At 42.3% G+C, this 27,002-nt stretch overlaps 1 protein-coding gene and 1 long non-coding RNA gene across 2 annotated transcripts in view; both read right to left on the bottom strand.

The window, feature by feature from the left end:
- The window catches only part of LOC126517357 (uncharacterized), a 232,036-nt gene that overhangs the window by 26,639 nt on the left and 178,395 nt on the right, over positions 1-27,002 (bottom strand). The window contains exons 64-99 of the mRNA XM_072286816.1: positions 26,879-26,950; positions 26,717-26,779; positions 25,701-25,763; positions 25,464-25,526; positions 24,425-24,619; positions 23,728-23,853; positions 23,509-23,571; positions 22,934-23,053; positions 21,975-22,043; positions 21,801-21,863; positions 21,619-21,681; positions 21,460-21,522; positions 20,283-20,465; positions 19,557-19,739; positions 19,246-19,314; positions 18,486-18,554; positions 17,540-17,722; positions 16,392-16,457; positions 16,185-16,253; positions 15,448-15,627; positions 15,199-15,267; positions 14,477-14,749; positions 14,242-14,307; positions 13,919-14,101; positions 13,726-13,806; positions 12,888-13,067; positions 11,319-11,573; positions 10,224-10,295; positions 9,649-9,831; positions 8,402-8,482; positions 7,783-7,965; positions 7,271-7,345; positions 6,369-6,551; positions 2,293-2,367; positions 1,279-1,461; positions 256-330 (exon numbers count right to left, since the gene is read on the bottom strand). Coding sequence (XP_072142917.1) covers positions 256-330; positions 1,279-1,461; positions 2,293-2,367; positions 6,369-6,551; positions 7,271-7,345; positions 7,783-7,965; positions 8,402-8,482; positions 9,649-9,831; positions 10,224-10,295; positions 11,319-11,573; positions 12,888-13,067; positions 13,726-13,806; positions 13,919-14,101; positions 14,242-14,307; positions 14,477-14,749; positions 15,199-15,267; positions 15,448-15,627; positions 16,185-16,253; positions 16,392-16,457; positions 17,540-17,722; positions 18,486-18,554; positions 19,246-19,314; positions 19,557-19,739; positions 20,283-20,465; positions 21,460-21,522; positions 21,619-21,681; positions 21,801-21,863; positions 21,975-22,043; positions 22,934-23,053; positions 23,509-23,571; positions 23,728-23,853; positions 24,425-24,619; positions 25,464-25,526; positions 25,701-25,763; positions 26,717-26,779; positions 26,879-26,950 — 4,242 coding nt within the window. The remainder of the gene's footprint in view (positions 1-255; positions 331-1,278; positions 1,462-2,292; positions 2,368-6,368; positions 6,552-7,270; positions 7,346-7,782; positions 7,966-8,401; positions 8,483-9,648; positions 9,832-10,223; positions 10,296-11,318; positions 11,574-12,887; positions 13,068-13,725; positions 13,807-13,918; positions 14,102-14,241; positions 14,308-14,476; positions 14,750-15,198; positions 15,268-15,447; positions 15,628-16,184; positions 16,254-16,391; positions 16,458-17,539; positions 17,723-18,485; positions 18,555-19,245; positions 19,315-19,556; positions 19,740-20,282; positions 20,466-21,459; positions 21,523-21,618; positions 21,682-21,800; positions 21,864-21,974; positions 22,044-22,933; positions 23,054-23,508; positions 23,572-23,727; positions 23,854-24,424; positions 24,620-25,463; positions 25,527-25,700; positions 25,764-26,716; positions 26,780-26,878; positions 26,951-27,002) is intronic.
- Positions 3,283-6,106, bottom strand: LOC126517401 (uncharacterized). Its single transcript, XR_007596182.3, has 2 exons — positions 4,776-6,106; positions 3,283-3,391 (listed from the first exon to the last, which is right to left on the bottom strand). It is a non-coding gene; the product is annotated as an uncharacterized lncRNA (long non-coding RNA).

Raw genomic sequence — 27,002 nt, 5'->3', positions numbered from 1 at the left:
CAGTGTGCATGTTGCGTACTTGATTTTTTTAAACTTTTATTTCAATTTATTTTCAGGACATAAGGATTTATGACGATGGTCAGTACCATTTGCATATGCTTATGCAGTTATTACATCACTAAAACAATCCGCAAACAACCGAACCAAGGCCTTATTTTTTCGTAAGACTGATACTTGGGCTAGTTGGTCGAGTTGACTTGTGCTGCCATTCGCTTATTTTGTCGAGTTGCACGTTAAAAAAATGTCCACACTTACCTCTGCAATGGGAAAGCTCACAGATACGGCCGGAGTAGCAGTCATCGTCTCTTGTGCATTCAGGTGGAGGTAGCACTGTTGATGAAGGACAAATAGTTTAGGTTAACACAGGATGACCTTGAAGGAACAGTGCTTGAACAAGAGGAATTAAATGCTACTTAGTAGCATCTCAAGCAAAGAGTTGAGAAACGAAAAATGAAAGTGATGTTTGTTGAGCGCTGTTTGAATTTTGCAGTAGTAGTGAAGAATGGAAGCGTCAGTGAGAGCTACAAAGGCACCCATCAAATGAACCAGCAAGTGGTCGTAATTAAACTATTCCTGTATTACATCTGGTTTGTAGTTCAAGAAAATATCTTGCGAGTATATTACACTAAAACAAGTGCTAAATAGGTTTCAGATCAGGGGCTTTAAATGCTGCAGCACCAACAATATGATTTATTCGAAATGTCAAGAAAGAAATTTCAAAAAACGAGGGCACAGATTTCCCCTTTGCCACTCAACAAGCTGCCCAACTATGATGCTGTGGCAAGATATTCTGTACATGGGCTCCAAAGCTTGCAAAAAAAATTCACGTGCTATGCTCCTGGGTGCAAATTTCGATGCACAAAAATGTAACAACTTTGCTAATGTTAACTCAGCACACATGCCACATGCACATCAAGTGACAATTGTAATGATCTGAATTACACTGGAACATGTTGAGAAACAAGTTTTGCATACTCTTTGGCCACAACAAATCGAAATGCAACAGCAACGTGTCACTAATTGCTGAAGCTGCACTAGGCAAGATCTTTCTAGTCAAAATATCAGTCATATCAAACATTCCATCACATGTTTGTATATGTGCATGTAGAGTCTACATGTAGATGCAATCTACAATCTACATTATGTGGTTACACTTATTTCTGACTCAATAGCATGCAGCAACAGTCTTTGTTTTAGAATGTTTAGGTAAAGTTAGTAAACGTCATTATGCACGACACACTTCTGCAAGGACAGGCAGGGGCCATGTGGGACACTCGCCTTTCACACAGTGGTGTTTTGGATCTCCCGTGTGATCAGGAAGACAAGCGCAGACTCTGTCGTGGTTGATAGCTTTGCATACGGCGTTGATGCCGCAAGCCCCATAAACCCGGCAAGGGTCCTGGCAGACATTTCGGATGCACACTTCTAAGAATGGGCAGTTCTCGTTGTTGCGGCAGCCAGCTGGAAAATGAAGGAGAAACAACGAGGCTGAGGAGTACGTAGATGACAAATTCTGTACCATGCTCGCCAAGGTGAAAATCCTGCAAATGTTAATTCTACAGTATAATTTAGTCGCTAGGTATTAATAAGTTTCTGAATGGTGCCAGCAGGGAGCCAGATGGTTTGTATTTGGTTTAAAGTAATTCCTATTGGATTCCCATACAGGCTGTCAGGCTGTATGCAGGGATGATGTGTCGAGGACATCGCTTTGACTGTGCAATAATTAGTTTCTAAAGCAATAGAAGTGGTTGTGAAGCCTTCTAGAGATCCCTGTTGACATTATATTGAGTTTACGTTCCCCCGTTTCAAAATAACTTCAAATAAGTTTCTGCAGAGAACCTTTTGAATTTCAGTGTAGTACTACAGTATTGCAAGAGATAAAAAATAACATATTAACAGACATGCTTCCCATTAGCTTTTCAGTCTTTTAGTCAAACACATTGCACGGGGTTGATGTCTTCTAAGCATTCAAATTGCTGCCCTCAATGCCATGTGATGCAAAATCTGAAGTATTGCCTAAAATACGTGAATGTTCCAGAATATGCCCAAGTCGGTCTCAACAACAATAACCATGACCTCATTTCAGTATTGCTCTAGAATTGGCTAATAATAAACCAGTCGAACCGGAACTAGAACAAATCCAGTTACAATGTTGTCACCTATACAATATGCTTTCACATTTTATGTGATAAACTTGCAATTAATGAAAGCGTACAAATTAATTACAGCTTCAAGAACAAAGAGAAATGCTACCAAGCTGGCAAGATTAATAAAATAAAACAGAGAGCTTACGAATGCAGTTGCCAGTGCTGCAAATGCTCCCGACAGCACAGTCATTGTCTTGGAAGCAGGGGCCTGGCTCCCGAACTGAAAAGCAAAGGAAACGAATTTTCAATGGCTCCAAGGTGACAAAACACGATAAACAGCAATGCACATATGAGGCAGATACTGAAGAATGGTTCCAGTATATTGTTGGTGAATTTTGAGGTAGAAGAAAGTAAAAGTGGAAACAACATTTGTGATTGCAACGTTCTATCTTAGATCAAATAAGCGAAGCGATTTGTTAAATGTAGTGCAGCTTACCCAGGTGAAAATGTTTTTACTTCCAGCTGGATTATGGAACTGGAAATTTCACCCAGCTGGATACTTTTCTAGCTGGGAAGGCAGCTGGAAAAAATCCAGCTGGGTGAAATTTCCGGTTCTATAATCCAGCTGGAATATATCCCAACTGGAACGTCTTCCAGCTGGATCCAGCTGCAAGAAATGCCAGCTGTAATTCAGCTGGAAGAGGTTCCAGCTGGATCCAGCTGCAAGAAATGCCAGCTGTAATTCAGCTGGAAGAGGTTTCAGCTAGAATCTCCAGCCCGGACTTTGCGTCTATAGTTCACGAGGGTTGCGATGTGGGCTTGCTGGTAATGCATCTTCAAGAGGAGTATGGTAGCGCGATTCAAAGACGGGACAAGAGAAGACACAAAGGGACACACACAGCGCTGTGTGTGTCCCTTTGTGTCTTCTCTTGTCCCGTCTTTGAATCGCGCTACCATACTCCCCTTGAAGTTGCACCTATAGACTCACAGTCCGGGCTGGCACACAGCACTGGTCGCCATGGTGTTGAGCCATGCCCAGGTGAAATCCCAGGGTGTAACCTCGCATCAAGCAGGATACAAACTGGCTAGAACTCGCATGGATCAGCTTGCTGTCGCAAGTCACAGTTAGTTCCTAATGTGACTGGCCACAGGACCAACTGGTCCGGTGAAAATACATGCAGGCAAAACAGCATGGTGCTGAAACTTGAAACCCTTTATTTGAACACTTGCAGCAAGGATTGTGAAAGCATATCTTGCAGCTCCCCAAGGTGTGAAATGCACTTGCACATCGCCTTGTACACCATCTGAAAGAAATATTTAGGCATAGTGAGTGAAATTTAAAACAATCATGACTTCAATCCACTCAGTTCTAGTAAACAGTGAGCTTTACCAAAATCACGTGGATTGTATCAACAGCCTTTGGACAGTACCACAGTGTACCTTCATCACAGCCCCTTTTACAGTTTATGTGGCGCAAGGCCTCAACCTGAGCTCTCACGAGGCTCTCAACCTGATCTGCAGGAGCTATGCAATGATTGTTAAATTGTTTAGCGCCATTGAGTGTTGCTTTAGTCTAAATAGAATTCAAATGAGCTCATTTGTATTTTGAACTTGGTGTGTGATGTAACTCAGGCTCCCAAGAAGCATTCTTCTGCTGAATAACACAAGAGCTTGAGGGCCAGTCTTTAATGTTATTGCTGTTTTGCACCAATTCAAAAGCCTGCCATTCGAGGCTATGTGTTTGCGAGCACGCACTTGCAGTGAAAGCACAGCATAAATGTGCTTCTATTGCGTTGGGCAGATTGACATATACGCACTAGTATTTAATAGACGTTTGTGCAACATTGGGCACAAACACTGCACGGCACTATATTCAAATGGGCTATTGGAGACAAAAGGGGCTTACGCAAACTGGCAAGCACTTCACATATGCTGCGTGATAATTTTTAAGTTTTATGCAATTTTTAACAAATCGCCTGTTGAAGATACCGTAATTCTAGTCCTTGAGCTGGGTCCTTCAGAGGAGATTACCTGCACGAAAAATCGAAACACATATTGAACTAATTTTAAAAAATTCAATAATTAACTTCCTAATTTATTACATTACGGCACATGTCGCAATCTACGAATTGTAGCCATTGAGATTGCCAGGCGTATCCACTTGGACTTACTCTCCAGAATGACACCAGTTGAAAATATGTGTCACGAAACTCTCCGTAAAATTTGGTCTACTTACTTTTTTAACAAAACGCTCTTTTATGTATTGGAGCACAAAAGTAACTGGAACGCCCTTTATTTCGCCTCGCACTTCAGAAAATTATATATCGAAACTGGCGTAATTCTGGAAATTCATTTAAAGTGGATGCATCTTGCAAACTCACAGGCTACAATTCGTTAATTTCAATATGTGCAGCAAGGTTAATTTGTCAATTTTTGCTAATTACTCGAAGATGTCTTTCGAGTTCGCCTGCTAATAATGTCCACCTCTTCGAATAATTCAGCTCAGCGACAAGAATTATGATATCTGCCACAGGCCATTTCTACAAATTCCGCAAAACAACAATGATCAACCTGTACACGAACATCACGTACAGCAGGGACCTATGACATCATGCTCAAGCGTGCCAACATTCAGGATAAAAACAAACATTAACTTACGCTCAAAACATAAGCAAGTGAAATAATTACCTCCAAATTGTAGAATCCGGGCTGGAGAAAACGGTGCTCTTCGATCCGCACTGGTGAATCACAACACCACAAAGTACAGCAATAACAACCGTTGATACCCGCTTGCCTGTACTTGTAACGCCGTCCAGAGAAGAAACTGTCCAAAAATATTTACTTCATGCGCAAGATCATGCAGGTTCCTCACAAAAACTTGATCACACGCACACCCAAGAGACTCTCGTTGTCTCACAAAATTGCCTCGCCGGCCTCGCCGTGACAGATTCCGCCATGTGCTGTACGAAACTAGGGCCACTGTGGCGTCGTCATATTTTTTATATTCGGGCTGCATCTGTAATGCTGCTGTTTGCTGCGAATAAAAATCCAAGCTTTTCCGAGAAATGCTTATATTGCAATACCAGGCTATTATTTTATTATTAGTGTCAAAAGAGCACATCAAGACAAGATACGAGACTAAAGCTACTAAGCATTCAACAAAAATGGCGGCGATTGTAGCGGCGTCGTGCAGGAAGGAAAAGATAGGAGCAGCGTTCATTGCAGCCTGATAACTGCTGAAGGTGCCACATGTTAAGGCTCTTTTTTGTTAGGGAAGGAATTGCTATGCTGTAAACACTAGCCGTTAGCGCAACGGCTCATCATGACCAATCGGGCAAGCTCCTCGCTAGACGACGTCGACAGTGTAGCAAGATAACACAGTGTCGATCAAGAGCGCGTCGCTTTTGTCTACTACAAGTAAGGTTCAATAAAAGTGGCAGTTTTCCTGGAGATATATTTTTTGGCAACTCCTACTTTCGATTGCAATCGATCCCGATCGAGCCCGATCGCGATCAAAAGGTACCCTGAGTGACGAGCATTTCCATGCAGTTCATGCAATTAATTACGATTGTTGTCACAACACAAACGAATAAAAATTTTTTTTTTTTTTTGCTGCTGCTGCAAGAGTAAAAGCTCTTCGTTCTGATACAAACACCACCTAGGGCTAAATATGGACATGTTGCAGATACAAAAAATGTCAATGCAAGTGGGAAGCTCCACTTTCCAGTCGATAGATTCTACTTCCGGCTGGAAAATGCTCCATCCAGTTGTTTCCAGTTGGAAGCGCTGTTTCCAGCTAAAAAATGCTGTATCCAGTTGTTTCCAGCTGAAGCTGGAAAACTTCCAGCTGGAAGTGCTGCTTCTAGCTGGAAAACTAGCTGAGGTGGATTCCACTTCAAGCTGGAAAGTGCCATTTCCAGCTGGCTCTGGAAAATTTCCATCTGGAAGGGCTGATTCCAGTTGGAAACCTGGCTGGGAAGACCATTTCCAGCTAGAAATTCAGAGCCCATTTTCATGTGGGAATGCTACTCAGAAATACTTTGACAGAGGTGCATGCTTAATTTGGACATGGGTAGTAACATAGAAATCCTTAGTAGAAGTGCTAAAAGATAGTTTTTGACAGCTACCGTGTTTAACAAGCGCCAGACTTTACTATCCCAGCAAAACTCAAGTCACTACATCTTACAGTGAAGCTTTCATCAGACTTCACATTTAAGTGGCGGTGCTTAAACAAAGCAAGGAAGGAGTACGAAGAAGATGATGAAATAAAAGCCGACTCACTCTCTTTGCATTCAATCTGTGGATCGCCCTGGAAGCCCGATGGACACGAGCAGAGCGCACGGTGATTGCGTGGTTGACAGTCCGCGTTGACACCGCAAATATTTGGCAGGCTACACACGTAGTGGCACTGTCCATTGACGCAGGCTTTCTCATTGGGACAGTTGTTGTCATGACGGCAGCCCTCTGCAAACAGTGCAAGACGTTAGCATATCACATGTTAGAACAGGCTGCTCAGATATGCAAAGTGCTTGCATACGTGAAACATGCTAACAGGCAACTTATTTGAGATCAGGCGAGTTGATGAAAAGCAATACAACAGACACTCTTCAGACGTTCGACAAGCATTCTGCATCCCTGTGGTTTGGCTTGTTGATCAATTTAGCCTTGCTCTACAATCTGCTAGCCTCTTTGTTAGCTCAGATGGTAGAGTGACCACCCCGAAAAGGCCCTAGTCTTAGGTTTGATCACCGGACAAGGATGAATGTTTATTCAACCGTAAAGCTTTCTTTCTGAGAAAACCATATGGGCTTCCTTTGTAGCTTGATACTACTCTCGAGGGGATGACGAATTTCCTTTTCACAACAGATACTGTTGACTGTATGGTGGCTAGTGTCAGTTTGAAGCACGTGCCTAGAATTACTTCCATGTTTTTGTTTCATTCGTTTTTGTCTTGTTCTCTACAAGCATGTCAAAAACACACTTATCATAGATTAACATCAGTAAAAACACTTTTCTTTTTTCTTGTGTAGCAATAATGAAAATGTCATAAGGGCTTATTGTGCTGACTCATTTTACTTTACCATAAATGGCTCACCACTTTACCGTATTTCCCATTGCTAAAATGTCGACAGCAAAAAAGCTTTGTGCACACAAAGCATAACTGAAAAGAAAAATATACTTGCCTATGCAGCGGTTGTTGTCACAGATGAATCCGTGCAAGCATTCATTGTCTCTTGTACATTCAGGCTTTGGCTCGTCTGAAGATTAAAAAAATAAAAGCAATGAATGATGTAGACAGACAATTTAGAAAGAAAACACTGCTAAATAATTGGAATCTTCACATCATTCAGTAGCACGAATGTTAATCTTTTATTATTCTGCATGACAACTGCATTAGTGCTCACCATAACAGCAGCATTACGTCACAAGAGCTAATGCAAATTTTCACTATCACAACTAAATTTCTGCCAAGATTGATTGCTCTTTTTACTTGTACTTTTATTTCTATACTGGTACAAAAGTCACGAAATCTATGCGAACTACTAGATTTACAATAGAGAACAGTACACCATCAGCTGCAAAAGTAACATACAGCATGAACATTACAAATGCGCTAAAATATGTGATATGACTAAAAGATGTCTAAGATATGTGCAAAGGCAATTAACCGACACCGACCAATCAGAATGCTTACCTCTGAAGCAGACCACGTTGGGGTTGCCACGGTGACCAGGCAGGCAAGAACAATCGGCGTGGTGGTTGATGGGGCGACAGAGGGCATTACGGCCACATGCTCCATAAACGCCGCACGGGTTCTGACAGATGCCATTAATACATGCTTCGTCGGTTGTACACCTCTCGTCAGACCTGCAACCATCTGTAAGCCACACAACATGCATAACGTTAACACATTACGTCGACAAAGAGATTTAGCTGTCAAAAAAAGAATCGAATCGTGGGGTTTGACGTGCTAAAGCAACATGTGCTCTAGAAGAGATGCCGCAGCAAAGTGCACTGGATTAATCTCCTCGTCATTACACTGAAATTATGCAGGTGCCAGCAAGTAAGAAACGCAGTTACTAACAAGGTGTAATAAGACAACACCCGCTCTCTAGCTCACCTCAATACGGAGGAATATATATGACATGAAACGCCACCCACTTTCTAACTTGCTGCAATACGGAGGAACATATGACCATGATCCTACATTAAATACAAACACTTTTTTTTTTGCTTTGTGAATCTGAACTGCTTGTGGAGCATATAATCTAGCAGTGTGCCTACAGAAAATCTGACAAAGCATATGTACTTACAGATACACTTGTGGTTCTCACACACATGGCGCAGGGCACAGTCGGTGTCCACATGGCATTCCTTCACAGGCTCAGCTGGAACTGTAAATAGAAATATAAAAGAAATTTTTTTTATCTAATCTAGGAATATGGTTCTACAATTTTGCAGTATGTGTTGTTGCTATTTGTCTACCAGTCACCAGTAGGGAGTGTTAAAGTGGTTCTACGATTGCACAGACGGTAAAATGCTATTGCAAAACAGACCAATTGAACATGGATATAAACAATTACCTCCCATTCTGAAAGCAACACACGGTGGGTCATACTTTAAGAACTACGCAAGTAATGCACACTGCTCAGAAAGCTTCTGAAGACAAGCATCATTAAAGGAATGAGCAGGTCCACAGATACTGTTAGTAGCCTTCTGAATGATGCTCTCTCAAAGATGATCTTTTGCTTCTAACTTAAATTGTTAAACTGCTCCCTAAGGAACAATCTATTTCAAGCCAGTTTGAAATTGTTTAGTAATACCTCAGCCAATAAAATATGAAGCAGCAAAACTCTGATCCAAATTTGTGCTGCGCCCTACCTTTGCTCCATACACCCACTGAAATGTGCACCTAGTCTCCAAAGACTTCAGGGTGTGTGGGAGCTTGCACTGAAGACCTATCTACATCAGAACAGAGCTTCTCTCAATTTTGGTCTGTGATTGGCTCATTGTCACAAGACACTTTGATTTCACTAGTACAGTCAAACCTTGTTATAACAATATTGCATCAGACACAAAAATAAATTTGTTATATCCAATATTTGTTATAAACATATCTTTGTTACACACTGATAGCAGTAAAAAACATTTGAGGTTTACTTTGTTATATCAGATAATTTGTTATATCCATGTTCATTGTATAAATTTGGCACACCTTCATCAGCTATCGTCAATGTTCTAGCTACAAATGGTAAATTATTGGCATTGTCACAGTCGTGGACAGAAGGGAAACGAGACAAGAATGCTTTCCTTGATCCGTTAAACTTGCTTTAAGCTAGGAGCCGACTGGTTCAGCAAAGTACCATTCTGTAGGCATAGGTGGCAAGAACTGTGGCTAAGAGTGGTTCCCTGTTCAAAATTGTGCAGCAGCCATTTAGCTAAGATTATCATGACTAGGTGCTCCAGACGCTGTGCTTGTTCAATAAAACAACAGCCAATGGGCCATTCGGCAAGAGTGGCATATATAACCGAATATGTATAAAGCTTGAGATGCACCTACCTTGCCTGCACTCAATTTTGGGGTCACCCATGAAGCCCCTCTCGCAGGAACAGACTGGTCGATGAGCGGCAATGACGCAAAGTGCATTAATGCCACAGGTTCCAGGAATATGGCAGAGGTTCTCACACTTGCTGTGGTGGCAAGACTGGCTGGGCAAGCACTGGTCGTCCGTGCGACAGCCGTCTAGACAAGTGGAGATTTGACATTGTATGCTTTTAGCTCTGGACAAGGCTCTGGGCAGGCTAGGCATACAAGTACAATATCAACGAGGTGCCAAGCCCATATTACAAGCAATAATGTACTTAGTTAAGATGCAGTGTAATGTGATGTACAGTTCACAAAGAATAAAGACGATGACCAGAGGTTTTGACATGTGGGGTCATTATCACTGGGACAGTTGATGATAGCTTAACCTTGCACACTGCATGGCCGAGTGTCATAAAATTTTGCCATAGGATAATTCAGCATGCCACTATAAACGCTGCCCGTTGGATACAAGTCCTAGTGAAGCTGGTCGGAAGTGTTTATGGCAGCATTCAACAATATAATGACACTAAGCAGCAGACAAGACTCACCAATGCAGCAGGCATCCTCGCAGATCTGGCCAAAGGTACACTCACTGTCTCGCTTGCAACCTTCTTCCCTCACTGAAAGAAAAAAAAAAAAGCAAACTGACTTAAGAAAAATGCAATTAATGCTGTAGCAAAGTGCTACTGATGCATTAAAAAAGGAAGTAAAGGGAAAAACATTTATAGCAGCACAGAAAGCAGGGTCAATGTAGGCCCAAAATTGGACTACTCTAACCCTACGTTGGGTGGCATTGGCATGGTGTAGGACGACATTGGCCCATTATTGGTCCTGCTTGCGGGGCTACTTTGGTTGCATTTCTAAAAAAATGTATGGTGCAGGCTGTGCGATCTGAACAGAGCACTTTCAATGTTCTCTGCAGAGGCCATATATACGAGGAAATTACATAAACCATGAATGCCAATCAGGTTCTACTGCAGGCAAGACTCCTTTGAAGTGTCTTGCTTCTGAGCTCTCGTTGCTGCGACCTGCCAAGTTAGGTTCTGCGGTCAGTGCCAGGCACATCTGCTGTTATGTTCATTCCTTTCTGACAGAACCCAGTACGTTTATTATTTCCGTTTGGAGCTCCTTTGTTACTGTTTGTGCCATGTTAGAAAACACTGAAAAGACAATGGTGCTAGACCACAATTTTTTTTAGCTGCACTACAACTAAGCATAAATATTTAACTTTTACGAGAACTCTGACATAATGCTTGATGCGGTGTGTTTGCTGAACATTTGAGAGTAGTGGCTAGCTTTCACACTAACTCACTACATGAACGTAATCCTCAACAAACAATAAACACTGCGGTCTTATAACTGAAACTCATGTAAAAAAAATAAAGAGTGGGAACAATGTTTTTAGTTTTACTAAATAGCAAATACACAACTCGCATATAATGAGGCACAATAGTGGCACGGATAAGAAGAAAAATTTATCTATAAGATAATACGATGTAAAGATACTTGCTCTTTCACTCATACTGCCCAAACTACTAAAATATTTGGCACCCAAATATAGTAATCGACAAGCAATTCTGAGGTGGCAAAACATCATATGACATGCAAAGTTTTGTGACCATGCAATTGGGTTCAAAACATACCTTCAGCACAATGGATCTTAGGATCTCCAGTCAGGCCCGGCAGGCAGAAGCAAACAGGGCGATGGTTCGCTGCACGACAGTCGGCGTTAGCGCCACAGACACCCGTGAAACTGCAAGGGTTCTGACAGCGGTTGCGAATGCATGCTTTGTCATAAGCACAGGCATCGTCGGTGCGACAGGCGTCGACACAGGCTCCCTTCTCACAGATGCGGCCGACGGGACAGTCTCTGTCGTGGAAGCAGAATTCTTGCCGAGCTGAAAGCATGCAAGATAAGGAGTGATTTTCTGTGGTTTGATAAGCGATTTGGACAAACACCCTTCGCAGAAATGCAAAGAACATTATAAAATTTGCCATTCAAGCACCAGTTGAGGTACCTTACTGCCATAATATTATGTGACTTTATTTAACTCTTTTACCCTTTTTTCACAATTGCATAATAATAATACACAGAGAATTATAAGATGTGCACTGTCTAACAAAAAAAAATAATAAGAAAGACAGTGATTGCGACATATCCAGCAATGTGCAGCAAAGACTAACTCATCTCTGAAATGTGCAAAGAGAAAATAAGAAACTAGGAAGAGTTGCAATGAACATACGATGAACAGAGTTCATCAGGTCCAACTTTCTCATTTATGTTTTCCCAGTAATGTATAGAGGCTGCTGTCTCATTGCAAATCATAGCAGGAGTGGGAACAAAGCACATAAATGTGTAGCACATGAAACAAATATAAAATGCATACATTAACACAAACATAGTAGAATTACAAACTCATTAAACCATATGTTTCCAACACATTATCTAACGATAGCTACAAAGCTAACAATATGTAAAGATAACAATAGTAATATAAAGCTAACAATGTGTAAAGTCCATGTTCAAGCTTTTCAGATGGTAGCTGCCTCAGTGAACCATCATGATTATTCCGTAGATGAGCTGCTTAATGAACTGAATTATGAGCAAGCTGTGCTTATCTATTTGCTATTCATTTATTTGGTTATTCACTTAGTTTATTGCACTGGTTTCCGCACAAAAGCCAGCACCAAGAAAGACAAGGACGAACAACTGTGTTGTCTATTGGGTGGAAGCCAGTATAGCGAACCGAGTGATCTTGATTCGATACGACTTATTTTCTCACAAAGAAATACATCCACGTAGATGATGTGAAAAGGAAAGCATGAAAAACGCTGTGTCGAGATGCAGCTTCAAGCCTGCCTTCCTTTACAAATTTGGCAGAACAGTTGGCGTGCATCTAAACAGATTTTTTTACACATAGGAGGTACACCGGCACCAATAGCACACTAAAAGTGCATAAAAAAGCATGATTGCAAGAAACACAACAGCATAAACTTACATATACAATAAAATATAATAACACATAAATGACACCATGACAATATTCAAACAAAATGCGCCAAAGTGTAACGAACGAGAGCTTATGTCATATTATAATAGCATGTTATACAAGCTTATTGCCCTGATGTAAGTAACCAAATAGCCCTTGCTGTGATCTGGCAGAGAGATGGATTATCTTAAAAAAAAAAAAGGAAAAAGAAATCATACTTACACACAGTGCACTCGATGTTGGGGTCGCCACTGAGTCCTGACGGACATGCGCAGATTGGCTTGTGGCTGATCGGGAGGCACCTGGCGTTCTTGCCACAGATTCCCGGCGTGCATGGGTTGTGGCACTGCCGCCCAATGCAGGCTCGGTCGAAGGGACAGTTAGCGTCGCCGCGGCATCCCTCTGTTCGTGTACAAAGAGGGAAGGAAGGGACAGAAATGTAATGCAAGACTCAGATTAGCCTACTGCATGGCTCTTGACATTAGCATCCGTGAGATTCCCAAATCAGCGCCCTTGAAAAGCGATCAAACTAGTATAGCAGTTCGTACATTTCACCTGCTGTCCACACTGCAAGAAGCGACACGTCAATTGACGCACACAGACGTGTTGAGTACAGTTGCTTCCACTCAACCGAAGAGACCCAAATCAAATTAAATCGTGAAGTTCAGCGTTCTGAACCAACTCATGGGTTACGAGAGAGGTTCTGGTGGAGGCTTCCGGATGAATTTAGAGAACCCGAAGTTCTTTAACATGCACCCGTGGTAAAAGGTAGGTGTACGAGTGTTTTGCAATCCATCCCCATTGGAATGTGGCTGCTGTGGCTAGGAATCAAACCTGTGACCTACCGTTCAGTGGCAGAATACCATAGCCACACAGTGAATGCAATGAATCAGCCTAATGAGAAAACTAACACCGCAACACTACGATACCCTTGTCTGCTGACAAAAAGAACGCTTCGAGCTTGCATTCTTTTTTTCCTAATTTCATCAATGCAGAAAACAGTACATAGTTGGTACAGCTTCTTCCCAGTTTGCAAAAAAATTTGAAAGCCTGCATTTACCTATGCAGCTGTGTGCCTCGCAAATCTTGCCGGCATAGCAGTCATGGTCGTGTATGCATTCCGGTGGAGGCCTGATTTCGACTGCAAGAGAGATGAGATTCAAGGCAAATGAGATTGATTGATAGCAGAGGTCAAAATGAGGCATGTACTCGGTTTGCAACAGGTCTAAGACGCATGGCTTTTTAGTGCTTACTCTTGTTGCAGAAGTCGTATGGGTTGCCCTCATATCCAGGCTTGCAGGTACAGTGTGGTCGATGAACAACCGGACGACAGTCGGTGTGTCGGCCACAAGAGTTTTGAATGTCACAAGGGTTGACACACTGAGTATTAACGCATGCCTTGTCAAAGGTGCAGTCAGAGTCACTGCGGCATCCAACTAAACAAAAAAATGGAAGAAAAACTTGCGTTAAAGATTTTGGCTACATATGCATCACGTTGATTTCAGTTTTTCCCCATGCTCGTTCATAAAAACATGCATGCATATCTGATGAGTTTAAGAGGTTGAGCAGGGCTTACCAACGCATTTCCTCCGTTCACAAATTTCTCCAGGGTTGCAGGCAGAATCAGTGGAGCAGCCATAAACTGGAAAGTGAAGCCCACCGAGAGAAGAGATTAGATAAGATAGAACAGCAGCTAAAGTCAGTTACTGCACCCCATTTCCTAAACAACATTCGGCTTTTAGTAATGTGTGAACACTCCCATAGAATAACATAGAATAACCGCAGTTAATTGTAAGCTGCCTGCTACTCACGGACGCAGACGCTGTTGCGGCAGATGTATCCGTCTGCACAGGGCTCGTCGACGCTGCACTCGACGCGCACCACGGATGTTGTCGGTGGCTGTACGGTGCAATGGACTCTGGGGTCACCCACTTTGTCCCTGGGGCACGTGCAAGTTGCCCGGTGGTTTTGCGGTCGGCAGAGGGCGTTGATCCCGCAGGTTCCCCGTTGGTAGCACGGGTTGCGGCAGGCACCTTCCACACAGGCCTTGTCATACGGACAGTGTTCGTCTATGCGACAGCCAACTAAGGAAAATAAAAAAACAAAATGGCACGTTTCTGAGCTGTGACATGCGAATGACTGGCTTTCTTTTACGGTTTTCGTCAAGTGTTTATGTGGTTTAAAAACAATTATACTGTCACATGCAATTTGCTTTTGTTTTAAGATGCACATTTAGGCCTGCACTCACAAAGCTTGTGTTGTACATAAGCATAATTTGGGATTGGGCATTGATGTAGTGATAGTTTATGTGAGTGGCAGTGGTATCGTATGTGAGTGTCAATTAACTGTATGCCAGTGAATAAAGAAGTGCTCCTGTGTAAGAATAGTTTTGTAGATATATCAGAGTCCCAGTCCCTATAAAAGTAAGGCTTTAGGAAGGAACAAAAGTACCCTTTTTATGACGTTTTACTGTACGAGACCATTGCAAAGGTAATCATTACAATTGCATACTGCAAGGAGTACGGCATCTTACCAATGCAGCGGTTGCTGATGCAAATCTTCTCAAGTCCACAGTCCTTGTCCGTGTGGCACTCAACAGACACTGCGTAGAGGAAAGTCCGGACAGAAAGGGCATCAAGTTTTTCAGTAACACGTTCTCTCACTCACTATCACGGTGAGGACATTGTCAAACTGTTGTTGAACCATATAACCATATAACGGGAACTGTCAGCAAACGTAGCTACAATGAAAGTGCAAAAAGCACATGGGCGAGAGCACTGACCTTCCCTGCAATGAACCTTGGCGTCTCCTTCAAAGTTTGCCGGGCACCGGCACTCGGCCGAGTGGCTGATGGGTTGGCAGTGCGCGTTGACGCCACAGACACCCGGTCTGCAAGGATCCTGGCAGAACTTGTCCCGGCATTCCAAGAAGAAGTCGCAGTCGCTGTGCGTTCGGCAACCAGCTGGGAATGGAAACGCAAGACGTCTATATCAGAACTAGACAATGCGTAGCGAGCATGACCTCAGTCAGTAACTTTTGCATCTTAAATAAGAGAACTGGTCTTGCGCCTTTGTGTATTCTGGCTTTCTTTCGCTGCCCTGGCCGCATCTTTCTCGTTAAGAAAGTTTATTAATCATTTTGTTGGGAAACTTGTTGAAGTTACTAGGGTTAATAAGACAAACAAAAGTGTGGCACTCAGTCCATTGATAAAACTGTATTTGTGAGTGCCCTTAATATCACACTGCGTCTGTTGCCACTCCCAGTAAATGACCCTGTTATTCTCATACTAAATTAGCTGTGAATATTAAAAGAAAATGAAAATGTGTCTGTACTTAGCTATGCTAATGCACTATATGTAGCTGATTATCTAGATATATGGCCTCCCTACACCATGCCAGCACAATGGCTGCAGCCATCTTCCACCAAAATATGTGTTGCACTAGATGCACTACATCAATGACAAAAAAAAAAAAAAAAACACTGTGTTTTTTTTAATTATTAGAGTCAAGTGAGTCTCACCAACGCATCTCGTATTGTCGCAGATCTCCCCTCTGTTGCAGTCATTGTCGGAAGCACAGAAATCGGAGGCTGTTAAAAGACAAAAGTAATGTTAGAAAAGGTTGTCATACACACAAAAAACCTGCTCATTGCTTTAGTATAAAATCCCACAATTACAAAACAGAGTATAGTATGTTCGGTCTAATGTAGGTTAAACTTCGAACTTACGAGAGCACTGGCCGCGAAGGCAGATCAGACCAGGCAAACAGTCTTCATTCACACGGCAGCCTTGACCTGAAAAAAGGTAAAAATGAAGAAGCGAGAACCAGCACACACTACTGACAGGAGTAGTTTGACTTTGTGGTCTGATTCTGCCACCTTTAATGTGCAGCTCCCTGTCACCACTGTCTACTAAGCTACAATCTGTCCGCACCGAACACCAGCTGTTATTTCCTTTTTAGAGTAGGACCTTGGTTTGAGCTATGGTGGTGTGCCATGCTTCAGGAAAAATAAATGGAAGTAGAACTTCAAGATAAATAAACGGTGCAAAACAGACGCGGATGGAGAAACATGATCAACGGTACAGGTGCCAACAGCCAACTGAAGTCTATTACAGAAAAAAACAGCGCCTATACAGCACTTTCGTATACAAGGTCACATAAGGATAAAAGCGTGCATGCATGCAATGCCAAGTGTCACTATCGATTCTGTAGGAACATGATTTATTTCTTTGATTTTTCAGGAGGTCGCATGTGATGGTGCACTGGCACACTTATGACCAGCTTTAACGACATTGTACGTATGCGCGCTCTTTTCCTTTTGTGCATGTGTTTGTGAAAATGTTGTATATGCGCTGTCTTTTTCCGTCATAAACTTCAGTTCGTAGATGGCAGCGGTCCTGCTGTACATGTTTCTCTGTACGCATCTGTTTTGCGACATTTACTTATCTTGAAGTTCTGCTATTAAGCTCAACATGTCAGTCTACATTTTATGCAAGAACATGACTCATTCTTCACACGTCACTTTGTAACTTTGCAAATCGTGGGTGATGAATTGCACAAGACACTTGTGCAGTTGCTGCGTAAAGCAGGCTTGTAGATATTTATTTAACTACATTATGCTGCTCGGCATTCCATGTGTTAAAGAGATTGTGAATTAACTTTACATCCATTATCGAACACAAGAATGGTCTACATAGTGAGTAATGATATCTGTATGAGCATGACAAGAGGTACACATTCAGACAAACAGAAAGGAGCATCATAAGTTACCTACTAGGGAGCTGGCAGCAAAACTTGCTACTTTAAACACACTAAAAAAAGAGAAGAAGCTTGCACTGCTGCCGCGCAATGTACAAGGCTGGCATTCTTGCTTACTCTTCTTGCATTCAAACTGAGGATTTCCGTTGAAACCGGCTGGGCAAAAACAGTGCGGACGGTGATGTTCAGGAACGCAGTCAGCGTGGATGCCACAGGCTCCACGAACGCTGCACGGATTCTGGCACTGGCCTTGATAGCATCCCTGGTTGACAGGGCAGTTGTGGTCGCCACGGCAACCATCTGGAAATGGTAAATGTGATGCAGTTTTTATCCAGCCGCCTTTACAACACAAAGATGCAGCATCTACATGTATCACATTACCCGCCGTGGTTGCTTAGTGGCTATGGTGTTGGGCTGCTAAGCACGGGGTCGCGGGATCGGATCTCGGCCACGGCGGCCGCATTTCGATGGGGGCGAAATGCGAAAACACCCGCAAACTTAGATTTAGGTGCACGTTAAAGAACCCCAGGTAGTCCAAATTTCCGGAGTCCCCCGCTACAGCGTGCCTCATAATCAAATTGTGGTTTTGGCACGTAAAACCCCAGAATTAAAAAAAAATTTATCACATATCTCTGCACCTCCGCCAAGAGAAAGAAAAATCAAAACTTGGTACTCACAATGATATACTGCTACGAAAATGTAATACACATAAGGAACTGTTGCAAGCCAAAGAATGAACTATGCCTGAATCAAATGCCATTAAAATTATCATTTCACTGTAAACTGCAAGATAACTAGACCAGAAATTCGTATAAAAATAAAGACATCATCTGTTTAAGCAGTCTTTTAAAGTGTTCTCATGTGCAATCATTGTTATAAAAAAAAACACATCTTTAATTAAGTCAGCACTTTTGGAAGACTTCTATTTCAACATGTAAAATTACTTTTTTTTTTTACTACGTCTCTTAAAACATGATTCGACATAGGGTAATTCGGCAGCTAGATTTGTTAGCTTTGCTGGGCCTAAAAGTGGACGTGTTTATAAGAGCAACTTGTCTCTCACCGAAGCACCGATGCGATTCACAGACTTTTCCAAGGGCGCATTCTTCATCAGTGGTACACTCGACTTTGGCTAGGTGGGAGAAAAGAAAAACGTCAGGACGGCACACATATGCACACACCCACACACACAAAAACAAGATGCTATTAATAGATGTGATCAATTTTCCAATTTTGTATGTGCTGGAATGGATTGAGGTGCAAAAGTGGGGCATGTAAAGTTAAGAAAGCTTTCACTTGCGTGTATGTACTTATATTTACCACATCCAATGCAAAACAGTCTTCCTGCAAACACTTTTCTATTGTGACAGCACACACTATACATTAGCACTGTACTTAACACTGAAAGTTGCAGATGTCTATTAGTACTCGAGAAAATGTTCTCAGAAATATACAGGGAGAAACAACTGTGCCATGAAACCCACCCTTAGATCACCTATCGCTTTAGAGTCAATATTCATCTATACAAGTGCATGAACAATGTCTGCAAAGAAGTACTCAATAAAGATTGCTCAAGGCTGCACCTGGCAAACCAATTATGCTATGAAACTGACCCTCAGCTCATTTATTGCTTATTCAGAGCAATTATTTTCAAAGTGTGTTTAAAAAGTGTATCAACGATACCCGCAATGAAATTTGGGATTTCTTGCGTTAAATCACATTTTGGTATGCAACATGCAATGAACATACTGTTAAAAACGAAAAAAAAAGTTTCATTTAAGAATTATGAAGGTCAGTAGGTGCAAGTACTGCTTTACACTCACTTATGCATCTTCCATTATCGCAAGCCCTCTCTGGACCACAGTCATGTTCCCGGCTGCAAATGTCGGGATCTGGAACAAAGATTAAGATTTTAGCACTAGTACAATTCAATTAATTTGTCAGGAGATGTTACAGTAATCAGCTATGCCTTGCTACGTTTATCAGTCCAGATACGACCATAATCACATTTAATGATGAGATTATTATTATCTTTTTTTTTTCAAACATTTTCATAAGTGGACTGCAACAGGCATAGAAGTCTCGCATAACTGCTCCACAAGAAGTGCAGGTGAGTGCCCGTTTGTGCACTAACCTGTCAAGCACTCGGTGTACGGGTCACCCAGAGTCTGCGTTGGACATGTGCACGTGAGGCGGTGGTTGACCGTCTTGCACTGAGCGTTCAAGCCGCAGGCTCCGACAAACTGGCAGGGGTTCTGACACTGGCGGCTGATGCACGTCATGTCATCCGGGCAGCTGACGTCCGACCGGCAGCCCTCTGAACATGAAGAAACGTGACGAGATGTGTTAGGCTGATGTGAAAGAGGATTTTCTTGGTGCGACTTTTATCGAGGTTGGATGATTGCGAACAGTGCACGTTCACCATACCAGTGGCATCTTGCAGATGCGAAATCGTCTGTGCGACTGTTTTTAGAATTGTAGGCTGGTCACGGTGTTCGGCAAAGCAAACAGAGAGCTTTTTGTGCTAACAGCTTAGGATCACGCCATTGCGAAGCTGTTACTGAGAAGGTCAATGCCAAAATACACTATGAACTTCTCAATTATCTATAAACCAGTCACATGAATGACAGGGGCCTACTCTCTTGCTCAGACGGGAAAGCACTAAGCTCTCAGTTCCAAGATTCTCAAGTTCCAACGTGCCTGATAGTACAAGGTAAAGAAGCATGGTGACAGAAGTTCTGCCAGCAAGGGTGCTACCAGCCTAGCATGCTGTATATGGCTAGGGTGTCCAATTAGCCTAAGCTTAGGTCACCATGTGAGGCACGAGATAATGAGTGCTGTACATAACGAACACACTCACCAATGCACCTGTAGTTCTGGCAGATCTTTCCGACACCACAGTCAGAGTCGATCACGCACTCCACCTTGGAACACTCTACGTGGGGGTCACCAGTGTAGCCCGAGCGGCAGGTGCAATAAGCGCGGTGGTTGACCGGCTGGCACTGGGCGTTGGGTCCACACGCTGTGGGGCTCGCGCATGGGTCTGCATTTAGGCAGCACAAACACACACACAATGTGTTGAATTACATGCTTGAATTTGAATAACTGAATTTAAATGCTTGAATTTGAATATTGAATTACATGCTTAGGTGGAGGGTAAAAGTCAGCAAGGTTTGACTAAGCTCTCCTATTAGAGCATGAAACTGGATGCGAGCAGGTGGAACAACAGTAGGAAAAACACAAAGCTTGTAGCAGCACAATGGGGGAGGGGGGGGGAGTGCACCACAGTAGTGAAGATGAGAATGCAAAGCCACGCTGAGATGAAGGTATCACACTTGCACGTGTGTCTAAAGCAAGCCAAACCTGGCCACAGACTTCACCTGTGGATTTGAACGTTGAAAACTGAGCAATTTGAGATCTAGACTAAACAGCATTTCCATTCAGTCTTATTTGCACATTTATGCTGTTTTGGCCGGTTGCAGGAAGCCATGAAGACAGCTGTGCCGATCATGTGTTAAGTCGTTGTAACCTAGCTTAGTTGATGCCAGTACCAGAAATTGTTTTATTTCTTACAAACCTGTAAAAGCAAAATTACTGCATTTGCAAGAATACAGCCTGCCCCTTTCATTCGCTGCTGCTTGTTTGAAACAGAGGCCAAATAAAAAGTGAGCATGTATAAATCACACGAACTACCACATACAAAAATGCTTTACATGCTTATCAAAACAAACCTGCACAATTACTGGCATAAAGCAAAGCTCTGGAAACAACCCTGTTTATATGTTCCATGATCACAACTTTCTCACTGATGCTCACGGTTCAAATGCGGTGCGGCTTCACGGCAGCGTTGCCCACATTGCCGTGAAGCAGCAGAGCAGGGTAAAATTTTCGTTTGACCAACATCCTTGCTTTGTACTTAGACATCTTGAACTTTCGGTGTGACTAATGCGGGAGGAAATACGGTATATATATATATACAAGCAATTTACACCCGCAACTATGTCTTGTGAGTAACAGTACAATTGATGAGTACTCACTCAAGCACTGACGATTAATGCAGGTCTCCGTAGCTGGACAATCGAGATCCGATCGGCACCCGGCTGTTCACAAGACAATAGAGAATCAAGCACGAACTGTTAAGGCCACACTCATACCACAGCACTGAATCAGAAATTAATACGAGATGTGATACTCACGAAGGCACAATCCTCTTTCGCAAATGTGGTTCCGTGGACACAGTGTGTCAGTTGTACAAATCACTAAAAGAAGAAGGAGAGAAATAAAGAATGACGTCAACATTGGCAAAAATATTACACCAAAGGTTCAATGATGCTGCGTTCACTGAGAGCGTTTATCAACATGGCAGTTTGGTACTCACAGCTGCACCTCTCCTCCACACAGCGTTCATTGTTGAAACACTCATTGTCGCTGCTGCATGCAACTGGATAAAAAAAGAAAGAGAGAAAAAGAATGGGTGAGTAACCACTGATTTTTTCAAAGCTGCAACTTTTGCACATTCCTCATAAATGCTTTCATGTTGCAGATGCCTTACCTCTGCAAATAGTGGCTTCACAGTAACCTCCAAGACCACACTCATCATTTGCATGGCATTCCTTTGATTCTGAAAGATAAAGCAAGTGCCGGCATTGAAACCTGCATGCTGCAAATATCTTTCCATTTATGATAGCTTCATGAATTTCAGGCATTAAAAAAAAATTGATGAAACTTCACCATGAACATGGTGAAGACCATTGCAGAATGAAGGCCTCTCTGAAAGATCTCAAGTAATCACTGCATTGTATCAACTAAACCGAGCCAGTGCCTGCAAATTAACGAATCTTCATTCCTCCATGCAATCCTTCGTTGTCCTCAACTGCGTTTCTCTTTCTTTGGCACTTATTCAGCATTCTAAGGGACCGCCAGTTGTCTTTTCTACGCATTACATCATCCGCCAAACCCCGCTCCTTCCTTCCTTTTAACCTCAGCTGAAATATGTATACCCATGTTTGATCTCTGTTCCACGCTCCCACCTTCCTATCTATTAATATGCATCAGCCACAGTCGACACCTCAGGCTTTATCAGAAAAACAAGAAAATTTTGTCCCTGCAAATATGCACCAAATCGAAAGTCAAATTGCAGGGTTTACTGTTCCCAAAAAGCACACAAGCTATGAGGAACATCGTAGGTGGGGCTCCAAATTTTAATTTCGAACACCTACTGTTATTTAGTGCGCACGTAAATCTAAGCACACAAGAGTTTTCTGCATTCCAATTCTACAGAAATGTGGGTGCTGGGGGTGGGAATCAGACCCTCAACTTCATGTCCAGCAGCAGAATGCCATAGCCACCATGGCAGGTCTGCAAATATACATGATTTGACTGTTCTGTGAAATGTTGAGACCGTGAAATTATGGGCTGTTACACTAGCATTTACAAAGAAAAAGAAAAGAGCTGAGTTCCTGCTTCAATGAGAAATCTACATAAACAATAAAGGAGTCCAAGAGTGCGAACCTCTGACACATTCAAGGTGTGCATCTCCCACAAGGCCGGGCGGGCAGCTACAGATCTCCTGGTGGGTTCGAACAGAACACAAGGCATTCGTTCCGCAGGCTGTGGGCGCCTCACAGGGATCTGGAATAATATGTGCGACTCTATAAGCACTATAAGACTTGTGTAGTTACACAATGCACAGGGTCGTTTTGTTTATACTAGCAGTATAATACTTCCAAGAAGGAGTTGTGGGTGGAATGAATTCACTGAACAAAGAACTTCAATGATGAAATTGTTACACATTCAAGTGGCTTGGTGGATTATGTTCAACCCTTTAAGACCCTCTGAAGGCTGAATGCACAGACTAAAACAAAGATAAAGCAAAGAAAACAACAAAATCATGAATGAGAGCAGTTGTGTTACAATAAATAAAATATGTTACACACAAATGTCATTTGTTTACAGTAGTAATTGCTCTTTGTATGGTAGTGGAGTGTAATAGCTATTACAGAAGGTACCTGCTATTTTAACAGGGTCGTCTTATGTTGCAATAAATTCCATTCGTTCACTACAGTAGCTTCTAGACAGGCACTTACTGATGCAATGGTTCTTGATGCAAGACTGGTCGGTAGGGCAATCGGTATCAGCACGGCAACCAACTGAAAGTTTGTGAGATAGAGATGACAGCGGAAAAAAAAAAGAGCAAGTCAGATGTCTCTCACAACCAACCTAAACATACTATAGTACTGAGTACTCTATAGAAAGAAGTGCTGCGCAAAGAACACAATGACCACTGGGTCAGGCACTTTACTTGCCTTTGCAGAAGTTGTTCTCGCAGATCTCCCAGTCAAAGCACTCACGGTCGCGATGGCACTGAACATGGCACCGGTTTTCCACACACCTTTCGTTCAAGGCACAGTCCTGGTTGCTGCTGCATGACACTGTAATTGATTGATGAGATAAAGATTTACTCTCAACCACACAGAACATTGGCATGCATAAAGAATCGGTAGGTGTGAATATTGTTGTATCACTTCTGTCACTGTTTTCATTCCCTAAATGCAAAAATTTTCACCAATATTTATTGTTACTGTGTTTTAAATGGCCCACTGTTCCGATATAGTAGAAGAAACTTAATATTAACTTCAACATCAAAAGCAGCGCGACATCTCAAACGTTTTATGTGCGCTTCTGAAATACAAAAAAAGGTGTTGCCTGTTATGTGCTGCAGTGCCTGCTGGGGAATGAAATCTTGTAATGCGACATGACGTTGCTTTAAACTTCCTTTTCATAACAGAGATGTTCATGCTAAGCCTGGGAGGAATGTGATCTTCATGCACTCTTCACATCAATTTGTGTCAAAATAAAGCAGCATCACCACCAAATATTATTATTTCACTGCTATCGTCTAAACTGTGATCCCTTCATTACTGCTCTGACTGTCCACTTCCCACTTGTGCACTGTTAATTTCTTGAGTTAATATTTCTCAATGTTTATATCATGGTGCCCACCTCTGCAGTAGCCCAAGTAGCAGATGTGTCCGGGGGTGCATTCCTGGTTGTGTGTGCAACGAACCGGCTTCCGCACGCAAGCTACATTGGCATGAGGACGGCCGATGAATTCGGCTGGACAGCTGCACACGACACGATGGTTGACCACTTTGCATTCTGCATTGGGGCCACAGGTGGCGCTGCCTTCACACGGATCTGCGAGATGGGAGTTCAGAGAGAAAGAAGGAAAAGATGAGGAATCAAATAGCAACAGAGGAAAGGCGCAACAGTTTAAGTAGACGGCACGTAAAAAGGCTAAGCAAATTTTCAAATGATGAAACGGCAACACACACCACAAAACAAGCGCCCAATGCCAGCGAGAATCTATGCCATGTTACATTTGTGCCAGTTCAGTTTTACCAGCAAAGTGAATCAATTTGGTCAGGTGAAATTGTTGCTACTACAGAACGTCCCAGTACTTTGGGTTGGTGCTTTCCAATTTTCCTTCTGGTTGTTTGTGTTTATGCACGACGAAAAAGTGGCAGAATTTGTTGTCCGTGTGCTGAACTTTTTTTATCTAGCATGTATAGCAGGAGCAGGATTTATGCCTGTATAGAATTTTAGTGCGCAAATATTGCAATGTTTGGATATGAATCAAATTTTCTGTTTCAAAATTAAAGTATTTGATTCGAGAACTTGATGTTTAATTTTATTCAATAATCAATTACGGCCAAATTTACAGGGAACCATGATTATTGAATCCTGCATGCCATGGAAGAGGACCCATGCGTATGGTTCACTGCCCATTTCAAGCTAACGGGCAACTGTGATGACATTCCATGTTATTCTAATCTAGAAGCTTCAGCTCAATGAACTTCCACACAGAAATGAATATGTTGACCAAAACCATAATTGTTTTTTCACTTTCTTTGTATTTTTCAGGTGTTTTATTTGACATTTGAAGCACACATTTTTCGAAAATATTCAGATTCAATTAAAAAGAATGTTATTATTTGAACAGCCCCAATTTATATCAAAGTTAATTTATCACAAAGCTTACCTCTGCACTGGTTGCTGACACAGGCGAGATGGTCCAAGCACTGTTCATTAGTGCGACATCCAACTAAAAAAAAGGGGAGGTAATTTAGATGAGTCGCACATATCTGACTAAATAGAGAAACAAACAAACAAAAATATAATATTGGGCAACGAAGAAAAATTTAAACCAAACCTGCAGATTAAGATAAGACACATAAAAGCAATCACCAAAATGAAGAGGACATCAAGAAATGCTTACTTTGACATCTGTTGGAAATGCACACCTCTCCCTCCTGGCACTCACTGTCTGATCGGCAGAGGGCTAGAAGAATGACAAAGCAATAAAAAGCCACTTAACACGAATACAATTATTCAAGGACCGCTCAAAATTAGAACCTGAGGTCAGCGTCTTATCTCCTCCATCTTACTCCTCAGCCTACATTACAGGTCATACATTGAGACTTTTAACTCCTTCTGACACCAAGCAAGTCGGACAAGTGAAAATTTAGATTCCCCACATTTCTTCCAAGACTGAGTGTGCCAGAGCAGAGCATATTAACAGTTGTAATTCTTCAGTGAGTTTTGTGGAGTCCACAAGTGTGAATTCCATGCAGGGTGTATCTAAAAGAACGTCAGATAAGGAAAAAAAAACACACATGAACTATTACAAGCGCAGTCATTAAAGCACTAAGGATTTCTGCCTTGGGGAGGGGGGTAAAATTCAAGCTCAACCTTTCTTCAAGCCTAACCCAAAGACAACTTTTGTGAAAAAGGGGCGAGGAGGGGGGAGGCTGGGTCTGTTGAGCAGTAGGACAGTTTGTAACCCTCACCCCAGCGCCCTTGACAGTGCACCACTGTGTGCAGTATTAGCAGAAAACATCTATACAGCCTGCTCTGAAATTTGCCTTTTGCGAAACATTGTCACAAACAATAGAGAAGCAAACTCGTTAACACATACTATATACTAGTATGGTGCTTAGATCAAGCACCCAGACATCTATCTTTCAAGTCCTTTTTCTAAAACACAACACAGATATTAGGCGATTTTTGCCGCAAAAGTCCAATAGAATGTGTCTCAAGAAACAGGCGACACCTTTTAGGCATCAACATTTTCATTAGAACTTTTGTTTTTAAGGCAGTATCTTGGCAGGTCATACACACATAGTGCCTGAAGTCGTTAAACGTTACAACCAATACATGAACATGCAAAACGCACTTTTCCACTATATAGTTGCTTAGTTGGTACTAAAAGTGATATCTGCATGTAGTTCTTACCATAGCAGTTCTCGTTGAAGCAGCGTTCTCCATACGCACAGTCACCATCGGAAGAGCACTCCACTGAAATGTTACATCGAAAAATGTCGTCAAAGTTGAACTTTATAGGACAAAAACAAACTGTATCAAGCAGCCGCACACTACACTAGCAGCAGAACTCACCTCTACACCTTGTTTCAACGCAGGCGTAGTTGTATCCACCACAGTCGCTCGTAGTTCGACATGACGATGACACTAGGGGACCAGACAAACGAAGTTAGAATTCATGCAACACTGCCAGGCACAG

This window comes from Dermacentor andersoni, chromosome 3 (assembly GCF_023375885.2).
Source record: "Dermacentor andersoni chromosome 3, qqDerAnde1_hic_scaffold, whole genome shotgun sequence".
NCBI classification, from domain to species: Eukaryota; Metazoa; Arthropoda; class Arachnida; order Ixodida; family Ixodidae; genus Dermacentor; species Dermacentor andersoni.
This window is presented reverse-complemented; position numbering and strand designations above follow the sequence as displayed.